This window comes from Phoxinus phoxinus, assembly GCF_949152265.1.
Source record: "Phoxinus phoxinus genome assembly, chromosome: 3".
In the NCBI taxonomy this organism is placed as follows: Eukaryota; Metazoa; Chordata; class Actinopteri; order Cypriniformes; family Leuciscidae; genus Phoxinus; species Phoxinus phoxinus.
In genome coordinates this window covers 4,573,434-4,587,363 of record NC_136878.1, presented here as the reverse complement: position 1 = coordinate 4,587,363, position 13,930 = coordinate 4,573,434, and the positions used below count along the sequence as shown (strand labels likewise).

General features: G+C 36.1%; 1 protein-coding gene across 6 annotated transcripts in view; it reads right to left on the bottom strand.

Annotated features, from left to right (window-relative positions):
• Positions 1-11,345, bottom strand: part of mapkap1 (MAPK associated protein 1) — a 42,471-nt gene extending 31,126 nt beyond the window's left edge. For 3 of the 6 annotated variants that reach the window (XR_013796860.1, XR_013796861.1, XM_079607082.1), the window contains exons 1-6: positions 11,132-11,297; positions 8,501-8,939; positions 5,167-5,202; positions 2,823-2,912; positions 2,582-2,730; positions 95-267 (exon numbers count right to left, since the gene is read on the bottom strand). Coding sequence is in view for 2 of the 6 variants with exons in the window: in XM_079607082.1 (XP_079463208.1) it covers positions 95-267; positions 2,582-2,730; positions 2,823-2,912; positions 5,167-5,202; positions 8,501-8,774 (722 nt within the window). In the remaining 4 variants the exon portion in view is untranslated. Of the gene's footprint in view, positions 1-94; positions 268-2,581; positions 2,731-2,822; positions 2,913-5,166; positions 5,203-8,500; positions 8,940-11,131 lie in introns of all 6 variants that reach the window. The other 3 variants (XR_013796858.1, XR_013796859.1, XM_079607083.1) reach the window with 1 other exon arrangement.
• Positions 11,346-13,930: the final 2,585 nt, after the last annotated feature.

The window sequence follows — 13,930 nt, the reverse complement described above, 5'->3', positions numbered from 1 at the left end:
TGGCTATTGCCACAAATATACCCGTGCGACATGTGACTGGTTTTGTGGTCCAGGGTCACATATAGGATGCATGTGTGAAGTTTTGTCTACTAACATGAGCTTGGGTTCACGGCCCTCACAGGTGTACTGCCAGCAGATGAGCCCGATGAGATCGTGGACCCGAGCGTTAGCCATCGTGACCACCGTCATGGGGTGAAGCTTTTCTTGGGTCGACTGCATCGAGAGGTAGACGTCAATTTTTTTGGTTGCCGTTGTACCAACATGGCCCTGAGAAAGAAAGGTGAAGGAAGCATGTCTGTAAGCAATCCTGTGTTTGAAAAGATACTGGAAAATTTAAACCAAAAAGCAGGTGAATAGATAAAAATAGTCAAACTATGGCCTTTTTTTAACCTTGGTGCCATATCCTGACTACATTAGTGCTCCTCAAAATCATTTTGTTTCCTCTAAAGCCCCTTTCACACAGCGCGTTGATCCCGCGAAATTGTCAGAGTGCCTTCTGTGTGAATGCAAACACGTCCCGGGATTGATGCCGGGATCGATCCCGGGTTGGGGACCTAGTAACATTGCCGGTATCAGTCCCGGGACGTGCTCTGTGTGAGCAAAAGCCGTAATCAATGCCGTAAGGTGTGTGTCGTAATGATGGCGCTGAAGCTGGGATCATTCGCCAGCTAGCGTATGATCGAATCAGAAAAAAAAATGCACTAGCGAGAGAGAAATTGCAGCTCATAAGTAACCCTGGAGACATTACATGGCACATCGATGTCACGTGTCTTTACGGGATCTTTACAGGTTGTGTGTGAACGTGTGAATGAACCAAAATCAAACAAATCCTGGGACAAATCCAGGGTCACATTATCCGTGTATTTTCCAGAATCTCTGTGTAAAAGGGGCTTAAGTTTGTCAGTACAAGTAGAAAAATGAGCCCCAATGAAAAATACAATTAAAAAAAAAAAAAAAAAAGAATCAGAAATATTATTATAGATAGTAAAAATTTTTTTTAAAAATCACTTACAAGATTCAAATAAACTTGCATTCATTTTTCTGGATTGTATTTAAGATTTTACTGGAAGAGGAGAAGCCTTTATGCATTCCTGACAAATTCATAGTACAGAAAACAGAGTGTTTGTAAAAACATGAATCGAAAAAGCCAAAGGGGAGCAGGTGATAAAGACAGCAGTAATTGATGCACAATGACAAACTACACCTAAAATCTGCAAGACTGTCAAAAAATGAAAACGGCAGTCTTTCTCTTTTCTGCGAAGGTGTTATAGCCTGAAGCTGATCCTAATGCACGGAGACAGGAGAGAAACCTGCGTGACACCAGGTGTTTCTGTTCTGTGTTTTACAAAGAGCATGCTTACAGGATGATGAAAAGACTGTTTCATAATTGGTTTGATGAAATTAACTCTGCCATTCATTTAAAGCCTCATTACATATTTTTCAACAATGGGTGTTACTGGTGATTTCTTAAGCATGTTCATTGTTTTTAATCATGCAAGAGAGGAAGGGTTCAGCCCTGCAACATTCATTTACAGTTAAAATGTTAGGGCTGTCGATTGAACATGTTCATTTATTTAATTAGTTACGGGAAAAAGTAATGCGTTAAAATTAACACATTTACCGCCTAAAGCCTAAAAGTTTGTGTAATAAATTCTATGTAGTATCAAAAAAAAAAAACTACTTTTTGTAATGACTATTTGATGCTTTTCTCATTTAACTCAATAATGATTTTAATTATCTTTTGGGGGTAATTTCTCAGCCAAATTCAATGTGCAATTAATTGGATTAATTTATCGACACATTGTGTAAATAATTAAATTAAAAAATTTGTAATCGCTTTACAGTCCTAGTTATTATAGTTATCTAAAACTGAAAATAAAACCATTAAAAACAATTATTACTGTAAATAAAAATAAACATTAACTATATAAAATACAATATAAAAGACTTAAACTTATTTTATTTCAGATAGTCACCAAAGCAACATTTCGCATTTTCACTTAGTTTAACTTGATGTGCTAAAATAACTAAACCTCGAAATAAAAGTTAATAAAACTATTTTAAAAACGGTAACACTCTACAGCAATTTATTAATCTTAGTTCATTTTAATTTCAACATTTACTAATACATTTTTTAAATAAAGTTGAAAGAATGCACTGTGAACTAACATAAACAAACAATGAACAGTAGTATTTTATTAACTACTTTTATTAACTTTTGTTAACTAATGTTAACAAAGATTAATAATAACTGTAAGAAATGTATTGTTCATTGTTAGTTAACAAATGAGACCTTATTGTAAAGTGTTACCTAAAAAACTATTAAAAATGACAAAAACACAACAAAATCACTAAAACAAACTAAAATTAATAAAAAAATATGTATCAATAATTCTAAAACAACACTGATAATGATGCATTATTTGTCTAACTATAGATATAGGGAAATTTATTTAGATTATATTTATGTACAAATTAAAAAAATATATATTTTGATCTCATGTGGACCTTTTAAAAAACATCTGTATTCAAGGATAATCCAGCATGTAATTGTAGAGGAAAAAGACCCAGAAGTGCTCACCTTGCCATCAAATTTGGAGTATTCGTTGAAGGGGTTGTTGAGCTGTTGAGGACACTGCTCGAGCCTCAGCGAGAGTGTGGATTTACTGCCTGTGCTCCGGGCCCTGTCCTTAAAGTCCTTCTTCTCAAAAAGCGAGCTCAAGTCGTCTACTACAATAATCAACAACAGAGGGGAAAAAAAACATTCAGAGGACTGAAGAAATGAAGACGAGATAATGAACGTGAGAGTATGGCTACTGTACCTGATTGAGACGAGTTTCTCTCTTTCCACTGGATATTTTTGCACTTGATCTGGTTCTGTCGTTCTTTCCTCAGTCGCTCCAGTCTTTGAGCTTTAAATGAAAAGACTTTCATCTCATTAACAGCGTCAGTGGTGTGACCCCATTAGAGTTCAAAATGATCAGTTAAATGAAAAGCAGATTCTGTTACAACTGTGACTGACAAATACAAGAGCTGAATGTACCTGGTGAAAACAAATATATAAAAAAGAGGGTTATGACACCTTTCAAGCTATGATACATCTTTGATTAAACTGCTAAAGACATACAGGTTACTATTAGACGGATCGGATGATTTAAATATTAAAGTGCTGATCATCTAACAAACCAATGTCTAAGGCTATGTTTACACGGAAACGATCTGAAGAGAAAACGCAAAAGTGCCGTTGCGTTATCACTTTTTATTCTGCGTTTAGACGAGCGTTATGGGGGGGAAATCTGCGTGCATATGGTGACGCAAAAGTGTGTGAAATTCGATGTAGTGTGCACTCCAGGCGGCTAGGTGGCAGTGTGGAGCACTGAAAGTGAAAGAGACGCTGACACAGTTTCTCATGTTTAATACGGTAAAGCTGCTGCTTTAACCCAAGGTGCTCTTCGCGTGTCGCTCAAAAATTACAGATTTTTTTTTTTTTTTATGAAATGAATGCTATATTAGTTTGATAATGTTTTGTTATTTTCCTGTACTGGCGCATGCCTGTGACGTAAACGCGTACGCGACGCTTCGCTGTCTAGCAGATTTTTGCGTTTTTACCGTCGAGCGTTCTCGTGTAAACAGGGCCTAACTTGACCCACTATGCCATTAGTCTTGTTTTTCCTTTTCACTGACATATAATCTGTACATTTGTTTAAGATTTAATTCAAAATAAAAACGATTTTGCATAAAGAAAAAGAAGATTATTTATTGGATGATGGTGATCAAGACAATAAAAAATAAAATAAAAAAATCTAAACTGCTAATCTTGTCTGGACATAATTGTTGTTGTTATTTTTAATCAGCATGAATTACATTTCTTACATAAAATACTACAATTATGTATACTTAAACATTTGTACTTTACAAATCTAATATTATATCATTATTTTTCTCATTACAGTAATAAGAATCATTTTCATGAAAGGAATGTCACAAAGGGAAAACATTTTAATTGCCTTAAAATGCAAAAGCACTATTATTCAAAGCCCTATTGTAAAATTAAGCTGTTTTGCATAGAAATACCATCTGAAGCAAACTTAGAAAAACACAACATGACATTCATTGTTAGCCAGACAATCACTGTCTGAAAAAAAAAAACACACTCAACTAGTGTTTCATTCATGTCAGTTTATATTAGGAGAAGAATATTCTGGAATGTCTTGTGTCATGAGGTCTACAATTGATCTATTCTACGTCATTTTTAATTTTACAAACACATACGAAATATATGCAGCTCGTATAAAATATAAGATTGTCTACAAGCTGCATAAATGCTTATTGTTCAGAAGTTTATATTCAGAGTAGTTTTGTACACTTTGTACCAATTTGTATCCCTAAAACTAAAAGATTCGGTCATAGAGCACTTGGCATTTTGAGAGCGGGTACAAATATAATGCAGCACTCGAACTTGAGGATGTTTGCAAATGTAATCCTCTTTGATTTCAATGGCTGTGTAACATCTCTTATACTCAAGATATATAAGTAACCACAAAGCATGAAATATGCTCTTCACAAATATGTGAATCCAAACATTTCATTATGAACTGCCATATTGCAATTCATAACACAACATTAAGTGAACTATCATTGCATTGAATACTGTCTGGGGATTGTTGCTTCAACAATGCACATTAAGTATCTTTTCTATTTCACAATGTGTACTTTTGACTTTACCTTGCCTGACTGTCTTAAGAAAATATTTAGGTATTTAGTTACAATAGTGACCAGCATTAGTAGTTTCTAGGTACAACAAAATGATTAGCTAGGCTATTTGTAGTAGACTAAATTTCTATATTAATTACAACTGAACAGCTGTGGCAGTGATACAACATCTCAATATATATATATGTATCATATAAAATAAATAAATACCATAATGCCCATAGCTATCCAAAGAACTGAATCAATTTGATACAATCATTGTTTCTAGAGGCCAATTCAACTCTTTAAAACAAAAAACCTATGTAAAGTCATGAAATAATTAGAAAATGAACTGTCAAATTAAAGATTATTATTTTGAGATCACAAAATGATTCGCTGAAATTCAAACTGAATATGATTCATAGATAAGATTCATATTTTCAGCATTGTTTCCTGTCCTGAACACTTGCTTACCAGCAGGCTCAGGTCTCACGAAACTGTCTTGTCGTCCTGGAGACAAGTTGTTCAGATGGTTGATAATAGAGGAATATGTCAAAGATCCCCTCTCCAACAGAAGCATCGCAAAACCAGAGCTAAGCCACATCCATTTCATCACAGTAAGAAAGCCCAAGTGCTAGTGATTATCAATCCCTAGCCCAGGATTAATTCATATTCCAACATTTAACCATGACAAGAGGGACTGACTGAAACTGAACGACTCCAAGAACAAACTTCAACATAACCAGGCATCAGTATTTCAAACTTTTTACACAGACTATAATTTTTTTGTGTGTTCAAACAAGCATAATGTAATTAGCCTTACATACTTATGTCTAAATCTGCAGTTATAATTGCCGTATTATTTATTTCCAAAGCAAAAAGTAACAGACAAGGCATAACCCTCCTGTAATGTGGAAAACTGACTGACTGAAAATGTTTTTTTTTTGTGGAATTACTCATTTAATTTAACTCAAAACCATTTTAGTATAAAACATTGTGTGTTTGCTGGACTGGTATCTACTCTGAAAAACATACATGAGACACATATGTTGAGCACATGTTGAACACCAGAGATATTCTCTGAAATCCAAACACTAAAATGTGTGTTCATATACTGATTATTTGGAATAAGATTAATAAACAAGAAAGACCATATTTAATGTGTTTTTAGAAAATCATCAGAAAACTGATTCCAAAAGACAAAAGATCCAATTTCATCAGAAATAATTTTCAAAGGCAAGATCGTCTAAGAGCACAAATCAATTTCAGTCAGTTGCCATTCCCAGCCAACAAGCACAATCAGATTATCCCTTGATCATGAAAAAAAAAAAAAAAAAAAAACTGATAATAAAATAAATTCCCCCAAACAATTCATTTGATTTCAAATGGTACCTATTGAGATCACAATGCTTTGTGAAATTTCCTTTTTATTTATGTAAACATTTATTGAGCCCCAGATTATTTTTCCTGCTCAATTCTCTGTGGCTGGTACAGTAAAGCACATAATAAATGTAGCGCTGCATTAGCAGAACAGCTTTGAGTGAAAGATGAAGCAGCAACAGAATATAGTGTTCAGTTCACGTCTAGCCCAATTCAAAACTGACGTTCTGCTTTGTTTTGCTCCAAGGTTTCAGCCTATTGATAATCAATAGTGATGGGAATATAAGGAAACTAACGATTCTGGCTCCAATTCAGATTCCACTTAAAGAGTCTGGTTCCTCAAGGTTTGCATTAACAATTCGCTCAGCTTTTCAGAATGAACACTATTTAGAAAGCGATTCTTTTGATTGCAATCCATTGATTTTAAGGCCTAGTCAGACATTCTACAAAAATGAAAGTACAAAGAACTTCCTCTGATGCCATATTTTGTTAAATGTTTTAGATCAATGATACATTTCTGGAGGCCTGTTATTGAAAAATGAGCCAGTTCTTGATTCCCAACCCTAATAAGCTGTGATGTCTGTCCATCTGCAAGCCATGGAGCAGTTTAGTTGATGACCAAATAAATACTAGTCTTGATGTAAAGATAACACATCACACTTATTTAACTTAAGACTTTGTTGTTTAACTTTAAAAGCAAGCTTTGGCTGTACTTCCTGTGCGAGACCTAAATGGCTTCAGATGTTGCATTTATCAGCATCATCAACCTGACTGCTTAAAGCAGAGCAAAACAGATCGATGTTTTCATGCATTGCAGAGAGAAAGAGAAACAACTACTGAATCCTGGGCCGACACCGCAGAGCAAACTGGAGCAGAAGCGTGCAAGGTTCAGTTTAGGCCGGCATCCCATTAGCAGATGTTCAACATTCAGCATGTTTGATATTATCAGTAACCAAACTCTTGCGGCCTTGGTAGCTAATGAGCTTTAAGACAATGATGAGCCATTGTCATGCTCATATAAGATCCCACAGCAAATTGCAAAGCCACATATTGAAAATGCTGATAGAGCAAGTTAAGCATGAACACAATGGTCTGAGCGATACTGGAATTTCTTTCAAAATACCTTGAAAAATATTGACAATTGATACTATTTCTGATACTACAGGGGGGACTACAAATTTGAAGAGTAGCCTATCTACAAAGTACCAGACAAAGTTTGGAATAATTAAGTTTTTTTTAATGTAAAGTCTCTTATGCGCACTAAAGCTGCATTTATTTGACAAAAAAATAAGTACAAACTAGTGATGCACTGAAATTTCAGCTACTACAACAATTTTTGGTTTCGGCCTAATTTAAGGGTGCTCCGACTGATCGGGCGTTGATTGTTATCGGCCGATAAAAGCTTTATGTATTTTGATCTGCTGCTGTCTCTATAAAGGCCGATCAGATGATGCAAAACTCACGAGACAATTTTTCTATGCGCAGTTAAAGTCGGCATGAAATCAAAATTGACCCTATTTACTTTTATATTACTAGTCTTGTGGTGAACAATTAATCCGTGCAAGTTAATACACAGAAAAAAATGGTTTGCCGTGGTTATCTTTAATCAAAGTCTGAAAAGTTACTTCCGGTCTGGAATGGTTCTTTTTCTGATGACGTAGGTTTGACGGCTTGGGTTAAACGCTTAACCACTCCCCTCAAACCGTTACTCTGCTATGGGCGAGAGATGGAGAGGAGAGCGCTAAAGTAAAACCCTCTGTTCAATATTCCGTTTCACTCGGAAATGCGTCACAACACTTGAGAAAAGTCGTTTGCAACTTCCGGTTCACGCGGACTTTAAAATTGCTTCACTAGCAAATGGCAATTCTATTAGCAGCGTCTTTGCGGAGACATTGCAACGATAGCAACCCTACAGCAATGACAGCAAGAAACTAGAGCTGTGCGATTTCAGTGCATCGCTTTCTTTCCTCCCTAAAAGCCCAAAGTTAACGTCCAATTCAGCTACAGTATGAGTCTACTGTTGATAAACTGCATTAAAACTGTTATTAAAACTGCATCTTGCATTGAGACTGCAATAAAAAATAATATTTAATAATAAGTCTTAATATCTTAACTTGAAAGATTTAAACCCTTGAATTTTTATTTTGGGGAAAAAACTGTGTGGAAGCCTTTTAAGTTTCTGTGACAACAGGTTTACAAACAACTGCTATCATAAATCTACTGAAATACTGTAATAATCTGTCCGCAAAAAATGTTGGAAATTAGGCGTAGGTGGAAAAGAAAGTGAAGCTGGCTAATATACACCTTTCTTCAAACTAAGTGTGAGAAGGTTTTTTGTGCGATACGTCTTTACCTGTACCAACCACATCAGTAAGCTGGAGATTCATGGCCCCGGAAGCAGAAAAGGGGGAGTCAGACAGCTACTTGCCTGTGTTGGAGCGCCGCCGGATGCCAAAGTCCCAGCTGGAAGTGATGTCGACAGACTGAGAGAGCTCACAGGTCTGGCCTTCTCCTCCACTGCTGGCGTCTCCATACGAACCCCCGGACGAGCCTCCGCCAGCGGACGCCACCGACGAATGGCACTTCTCCAGATCCACGTCGTGATCGATCAGGACCATCTCGCACATCCCGGTGTCATCGCTGGTCACGTGGGACTGCCGGATGTGGGCCAGGATGATGGCGGGGTTGTCGAGGAAAGCCATTCTGAGCACCAGCCTCTCGCGCCTCTGTCGCTCTCCGGGTCTCTGTCCGGATGTGCCGAACCTCAGTCGGAGATCGAGGCTGAAGATTCCTCAGCGATGCAGCGTCTTCTTTTCCTTCTTTTGGGGGTTATTTTCTCCTCTCCATGGTGGGACATGGATGCCTGCCTGCAGGGTAACACAGCCCAGATGTTTAATAATTTAAGACACAACACTCCCACATATCATACAATCACTTAAAGGGATAGTTCACCCAAAAATGAAAATCCTGTCAACAATTACTCATCCTCAAGTTGTTCCAAACCTGTATCAGTTATTATTCTGCTGAACACAAAAGAAATTATGGTAACACTTCGTTAGCTAACATTAGTTAATGTATTAACTAACATGAACTAAGAATGAGCAATACATTTGTTACAGTATTTATTAATCTTTGTTAATGTTAGTTAATAGAAAGAAATACAGCTGTTGTTCATGTTAGTTCATAGTGCATTAACTAATATTAACAAACACAATATTTGATTTTAATAACATACTAGTAAATGTTGAAATTAAAGCGCCACTCGGTAATTAAAGCGCCACTCGGTAACTCTAGCCACTGATTTTCTCAACGAGCTCCCCCTACAGCTGCGGTGCGTATATTTTTCACATCACTGTCGTAAAGTCACTTGCGGCGCGCCGGCGCACTCCTCCCCCTTTCTATCGCTACTCATGTGCTTTTGTTATGGTCGGAGCCGGTGTGGTGAACAAATGAGTCCCAGACGCACCAACTTTATCGTGTGGAGCATGTCTACCGAGGTGGGTAATACATCATACACAGTATCATTTAACATTGACATGTACATTTTGTATTCCGTAAAGCAGTTCGTGTTTCTCGCTCTTTCTCGCTCATTCTCGCTTCTCACAAGACTTCCTATTTTCAACTTACCGGGACGTTAGTCCCAATGTTGCAAGGCTGGTTTTCCGCCTGGGATCGCTGGGGGGAGCGTTAAAAGTAACCATTCTCACCAGAACAGATTATTTAACCATCCAAATGATTTCTAAACGGATTTATTAAGTTGAAAAAGTTACCAAGTGCACCTTTAATAGATTAATAAATGCTGAAGTAGTACTGTTCATTCTTAAAACAATAGTTCTGACTTCGATAGCATAGGGGGAAAAACTATTTTAAGTCAATGGGTCCATCAACTGTTTGGCTACCGACATTCATCAAAATATCTTCTTTTGTATTCAGCAGAAGAAAGAAATTCATACAGGTTTGGAACAAGTTGAGGGCGAGTAGCTAAATTATGACAGAATGTATCTATCCCTTTAAGTAATATTTACATATAAAGCCTACAGTATCATATTTGATAAGCATGAATTACTAAGACCTATAAATTACCAAAATGATCAAAACTTTCATGAAATTCCTGTGGTAAACAATCTACACGAGTTCATACTTTTTAAGTTATTACACCTTTAATATAATTGAAAAAACGTCCCAACTCAGCTCATAATGCTGCGAAGTCTGATTGTTACTAGGTAAATATAAGAATAACTTTTGTTTTGTTAGTAATATTTAAAGATAATCACTTATAAACACAAATATCCTCTTATTAAGACTGGGAGATATAGTGAAAACTGATATTTATATGCATTTTAGTCTGCTATAATATATATTGGTTATAATAACGTTATTGATTTACATTGCAATAGGTATCAGAACTTCATCCTACTTTTAAGCCATATAAATAACAACATCAGCACCAAACTGCATGTTAAAAAAGATAAAAATATCAATAAACTGTACAATCCATAATTAGTTTGGGACAAAATCACGAGGAATATACACAGGTATAAGGGATAAACCGGTTTTCCAGGATCTAGTCTTGTTCTTATGAGGATGTTTATGACCTAAACACAGTAAAGTAAATACATGATGGTTAGTTAGTTAGTTAGTTAGTTAGTTACTAACTAGACACAAGCTGTCATGATCGCTCCTGTCACCAGAAACCCAATAACACACTTCTGAACAGGACTACGACATAAGCAGGGACAACCGTACCAAATAATTACACTACATGTTAAAATGTTTTTTAAATAATTCATTGTAAACAAAATGAGAACTGATGGAGCTAACATGCTAACTAGCCAGAAAGCTAACATATTCTTATTTCTAACCGCATTAATTGAGTTCGTTATCAAGTGGAACTGCTCACAATTGTACTCACGTTGCTGTCTGATAAGAATAAGATTATATTTGAATAATACTGTTGATAAAACAGCCGTAAGTAACAGCTGACTGAACGCGCTAGTCAGGCCATGCTAAAGCTCGTGCTAATCTGCTCGATAAGCCTCAAACATCCCCTCATTATTACCTTCATTCATGCCTATAACAGCGGCTGAAAACATCACCGACACGCCACACCGTCTGAGCGAGGGACTGACTGTACTGTCTCATTTCATACTTGTGGAGATATCGGCCCAAAAACAGAATAAACGTGTCTGTTGTTTACTCTGTTGTTCCTGTGCTGGTGGTCCTGTAAGCTACTTCCTGCGGGGTTACCCCTCGTACCGGAAGTACATCACTCTGGGAAACACCCTCAAGAACCAAAGATGGACAAGCCATGCGGCCAATCGAGAGAAAGTAGATAGATAGATAGATAGATAGATAGATAGATAGATAGATAGATAGATAGATAGATAGATAGATAGATAGATAGATAGATAGATAGATAGATAGATAGATAGATAGATAGATAGATAGATAGATAGATAGATAGATAGATAGATAGATAGATAGATAGATAGATAGATAGATGGATGGATGGATGGATAGATAGATGGATAGATGGATGGATGGATGGATGGATGGATGGATGGATGGATGGATGGATGGATGGATGGATGGATGGATAGATGATAGATAGATAGATAGATAGATAGATAGATAGATAGATAGATAGATAAACAGAAAGAGTTTAATTGATTTCAGTTATATTGTTTTGCAATAACTGTATTTTATGATCTGATGCTAAATTATAGTAGTCTGCATCTTTTCATTAATACATAAGTGCACGCCTCCTCCATATTACCTCAGTACAATGTGATTTTGCAAGGAATAGTGTCAATAGTACATCTTATTTTATCAAAAGTCTTCATAAGCATTATCAATTCACAGTAACAGCACAGGGATTGAGACATACATAATTCTTCAGTCAACTTCTTCATGTGAAAAGTGAAAATGTGCCGTTTTACTGTAATTCTGCTCAGATCATTAATAAACAACGACAACGATGAAACACTCACCTGTCAAAGTCACCTTTATTTATATAGTGCTTCATACAGATTGTTTCAAGCTTTACAGTGATATTAGGAAAATTATGCATTTTGACAGTTCAGTGTTGATTCAGTTCTGTTGTAAAGATAATAAATTATTAAATTAGTTAATTTCATATAAAGCAGCTCTGCACAAAATTATGTCAATGATGTTCTCGTCCAGCTCAGTTCTCCTCCAATAGTGTGAGTGCAGTCAGATCAATAATATTGCTAAAAATTGTGTTCCCAACTAAGCAAGCCAGAGGCAACAGTGGCAACGAACCCAAACTTCATCAGGTGACTTCAACCAGGCTCAGTCTCTCACACGCTGGCAAGAGCCTCTCCCTCAACATCAGCAAGACCAAAGAGATTGTGATGGACTTCAGGAGACGAGAACACAGAACACCATCAACGATACACCAGTGGAGAGAATCATCATCCACTGGAGCCATGATCTGTTCTTCTCACTGCTACCATCAGGTATGCGGCGTCACAGCTTCTCCCAAGCTAGTCTCACACTGGACCCTTATAGTTCACTGGCTTGAACTCACCACACTCACTCAGCACATGATCCAACCCACTGTTCACCCATAATCACTTGTGTTCTCGTTGCGAGAGCCGTGTGTGTGTGCTTGTGTGGTTTTTTTTTGTTTTTTTTTTTTTTTTTGTTTTTTTTTTTTTGGGGGGGGGGGGGTCTATTGTATTGTGTATTTTACATTGTGTAATGGTGGGAGGGGGGGTAAATTCAATTCTGTGCATTAGTATCTTAAGAGTACAGTGTGTGTGTGTGTGTGTGTGTGTGTGTGTATGTATATATTGGGGCTGTCAAAAGATTAATCGATTAAAGAATTTGTTTTATATTTATATATAATATAAATAATATCAATGTATATACAGTATATAAATGCAAATATTTCTTAAATATATGCATGATTGTGTGTGTATTTATATATACATAATAATTATACACAGTACACACACATATATTATGTAAACACAAACTTTTATTTTGAATGCGATTAATCGGATATATATATATATATATATATATATATATATATATATATATATATATATATATATATATATAAATATATATATATACTGTATACAATATTCTGTGTTGGTGTGCTAGCCTATAACTGATTATACTGTGTACTTCTGCTGCCATAACCTGTTGTAATCAGCTTGATTCAATCAGTAAATTTTGACTTGAAATCAATAGCCTATTTTTGACTTGAATAAAATCGGATGTTACCGCATTAAACATGCTTTTAAATTACATGCTTTTAAAAAACTATTTAAACTATTTATTTATTTATTTATTTATTTGTGTTTGTTTTTATTTATTTTTGTTGATATAAATTGATATAGATTTTTTTATAATTCATTTTGGAGATGTTTATGCCTAACGATATTGTGGTTTTTTTAATGATAATGATGATGAGGAGGAGGATGAAATCAAATTGTTGATTCACAGACATACATTGTAAAAAAAATTGAATGTGCAATAGTTAGGCTTTTCATATGTGTGTGTGTGTGTGTGTGTGTGTGTGTGTGTGTGTGTGTGTGTGTGTGTGTGTGTGTGTGTGTGTGTGTGTGTGTGTGTGTGTGTGTGTGTGTGTGTGTGTGTCTGTGTGTGTGTTTCAAGCAGGACATCTTAAGTTAAAATAAACATAAATAAATAAAAAAATGAACACGTACTGTCTACTGTAGAAATATATATAGTTTTGTAAATAATTGTGCAGTTGTGAGCGCGAGCCCCGGGTGGGCGGAGCCGACAGTCCGCACGCTGTTGTGCAACACTGGCTACATCATCTTCATCATCATCATCATCATCATCATCAGGAGGAGCTGCT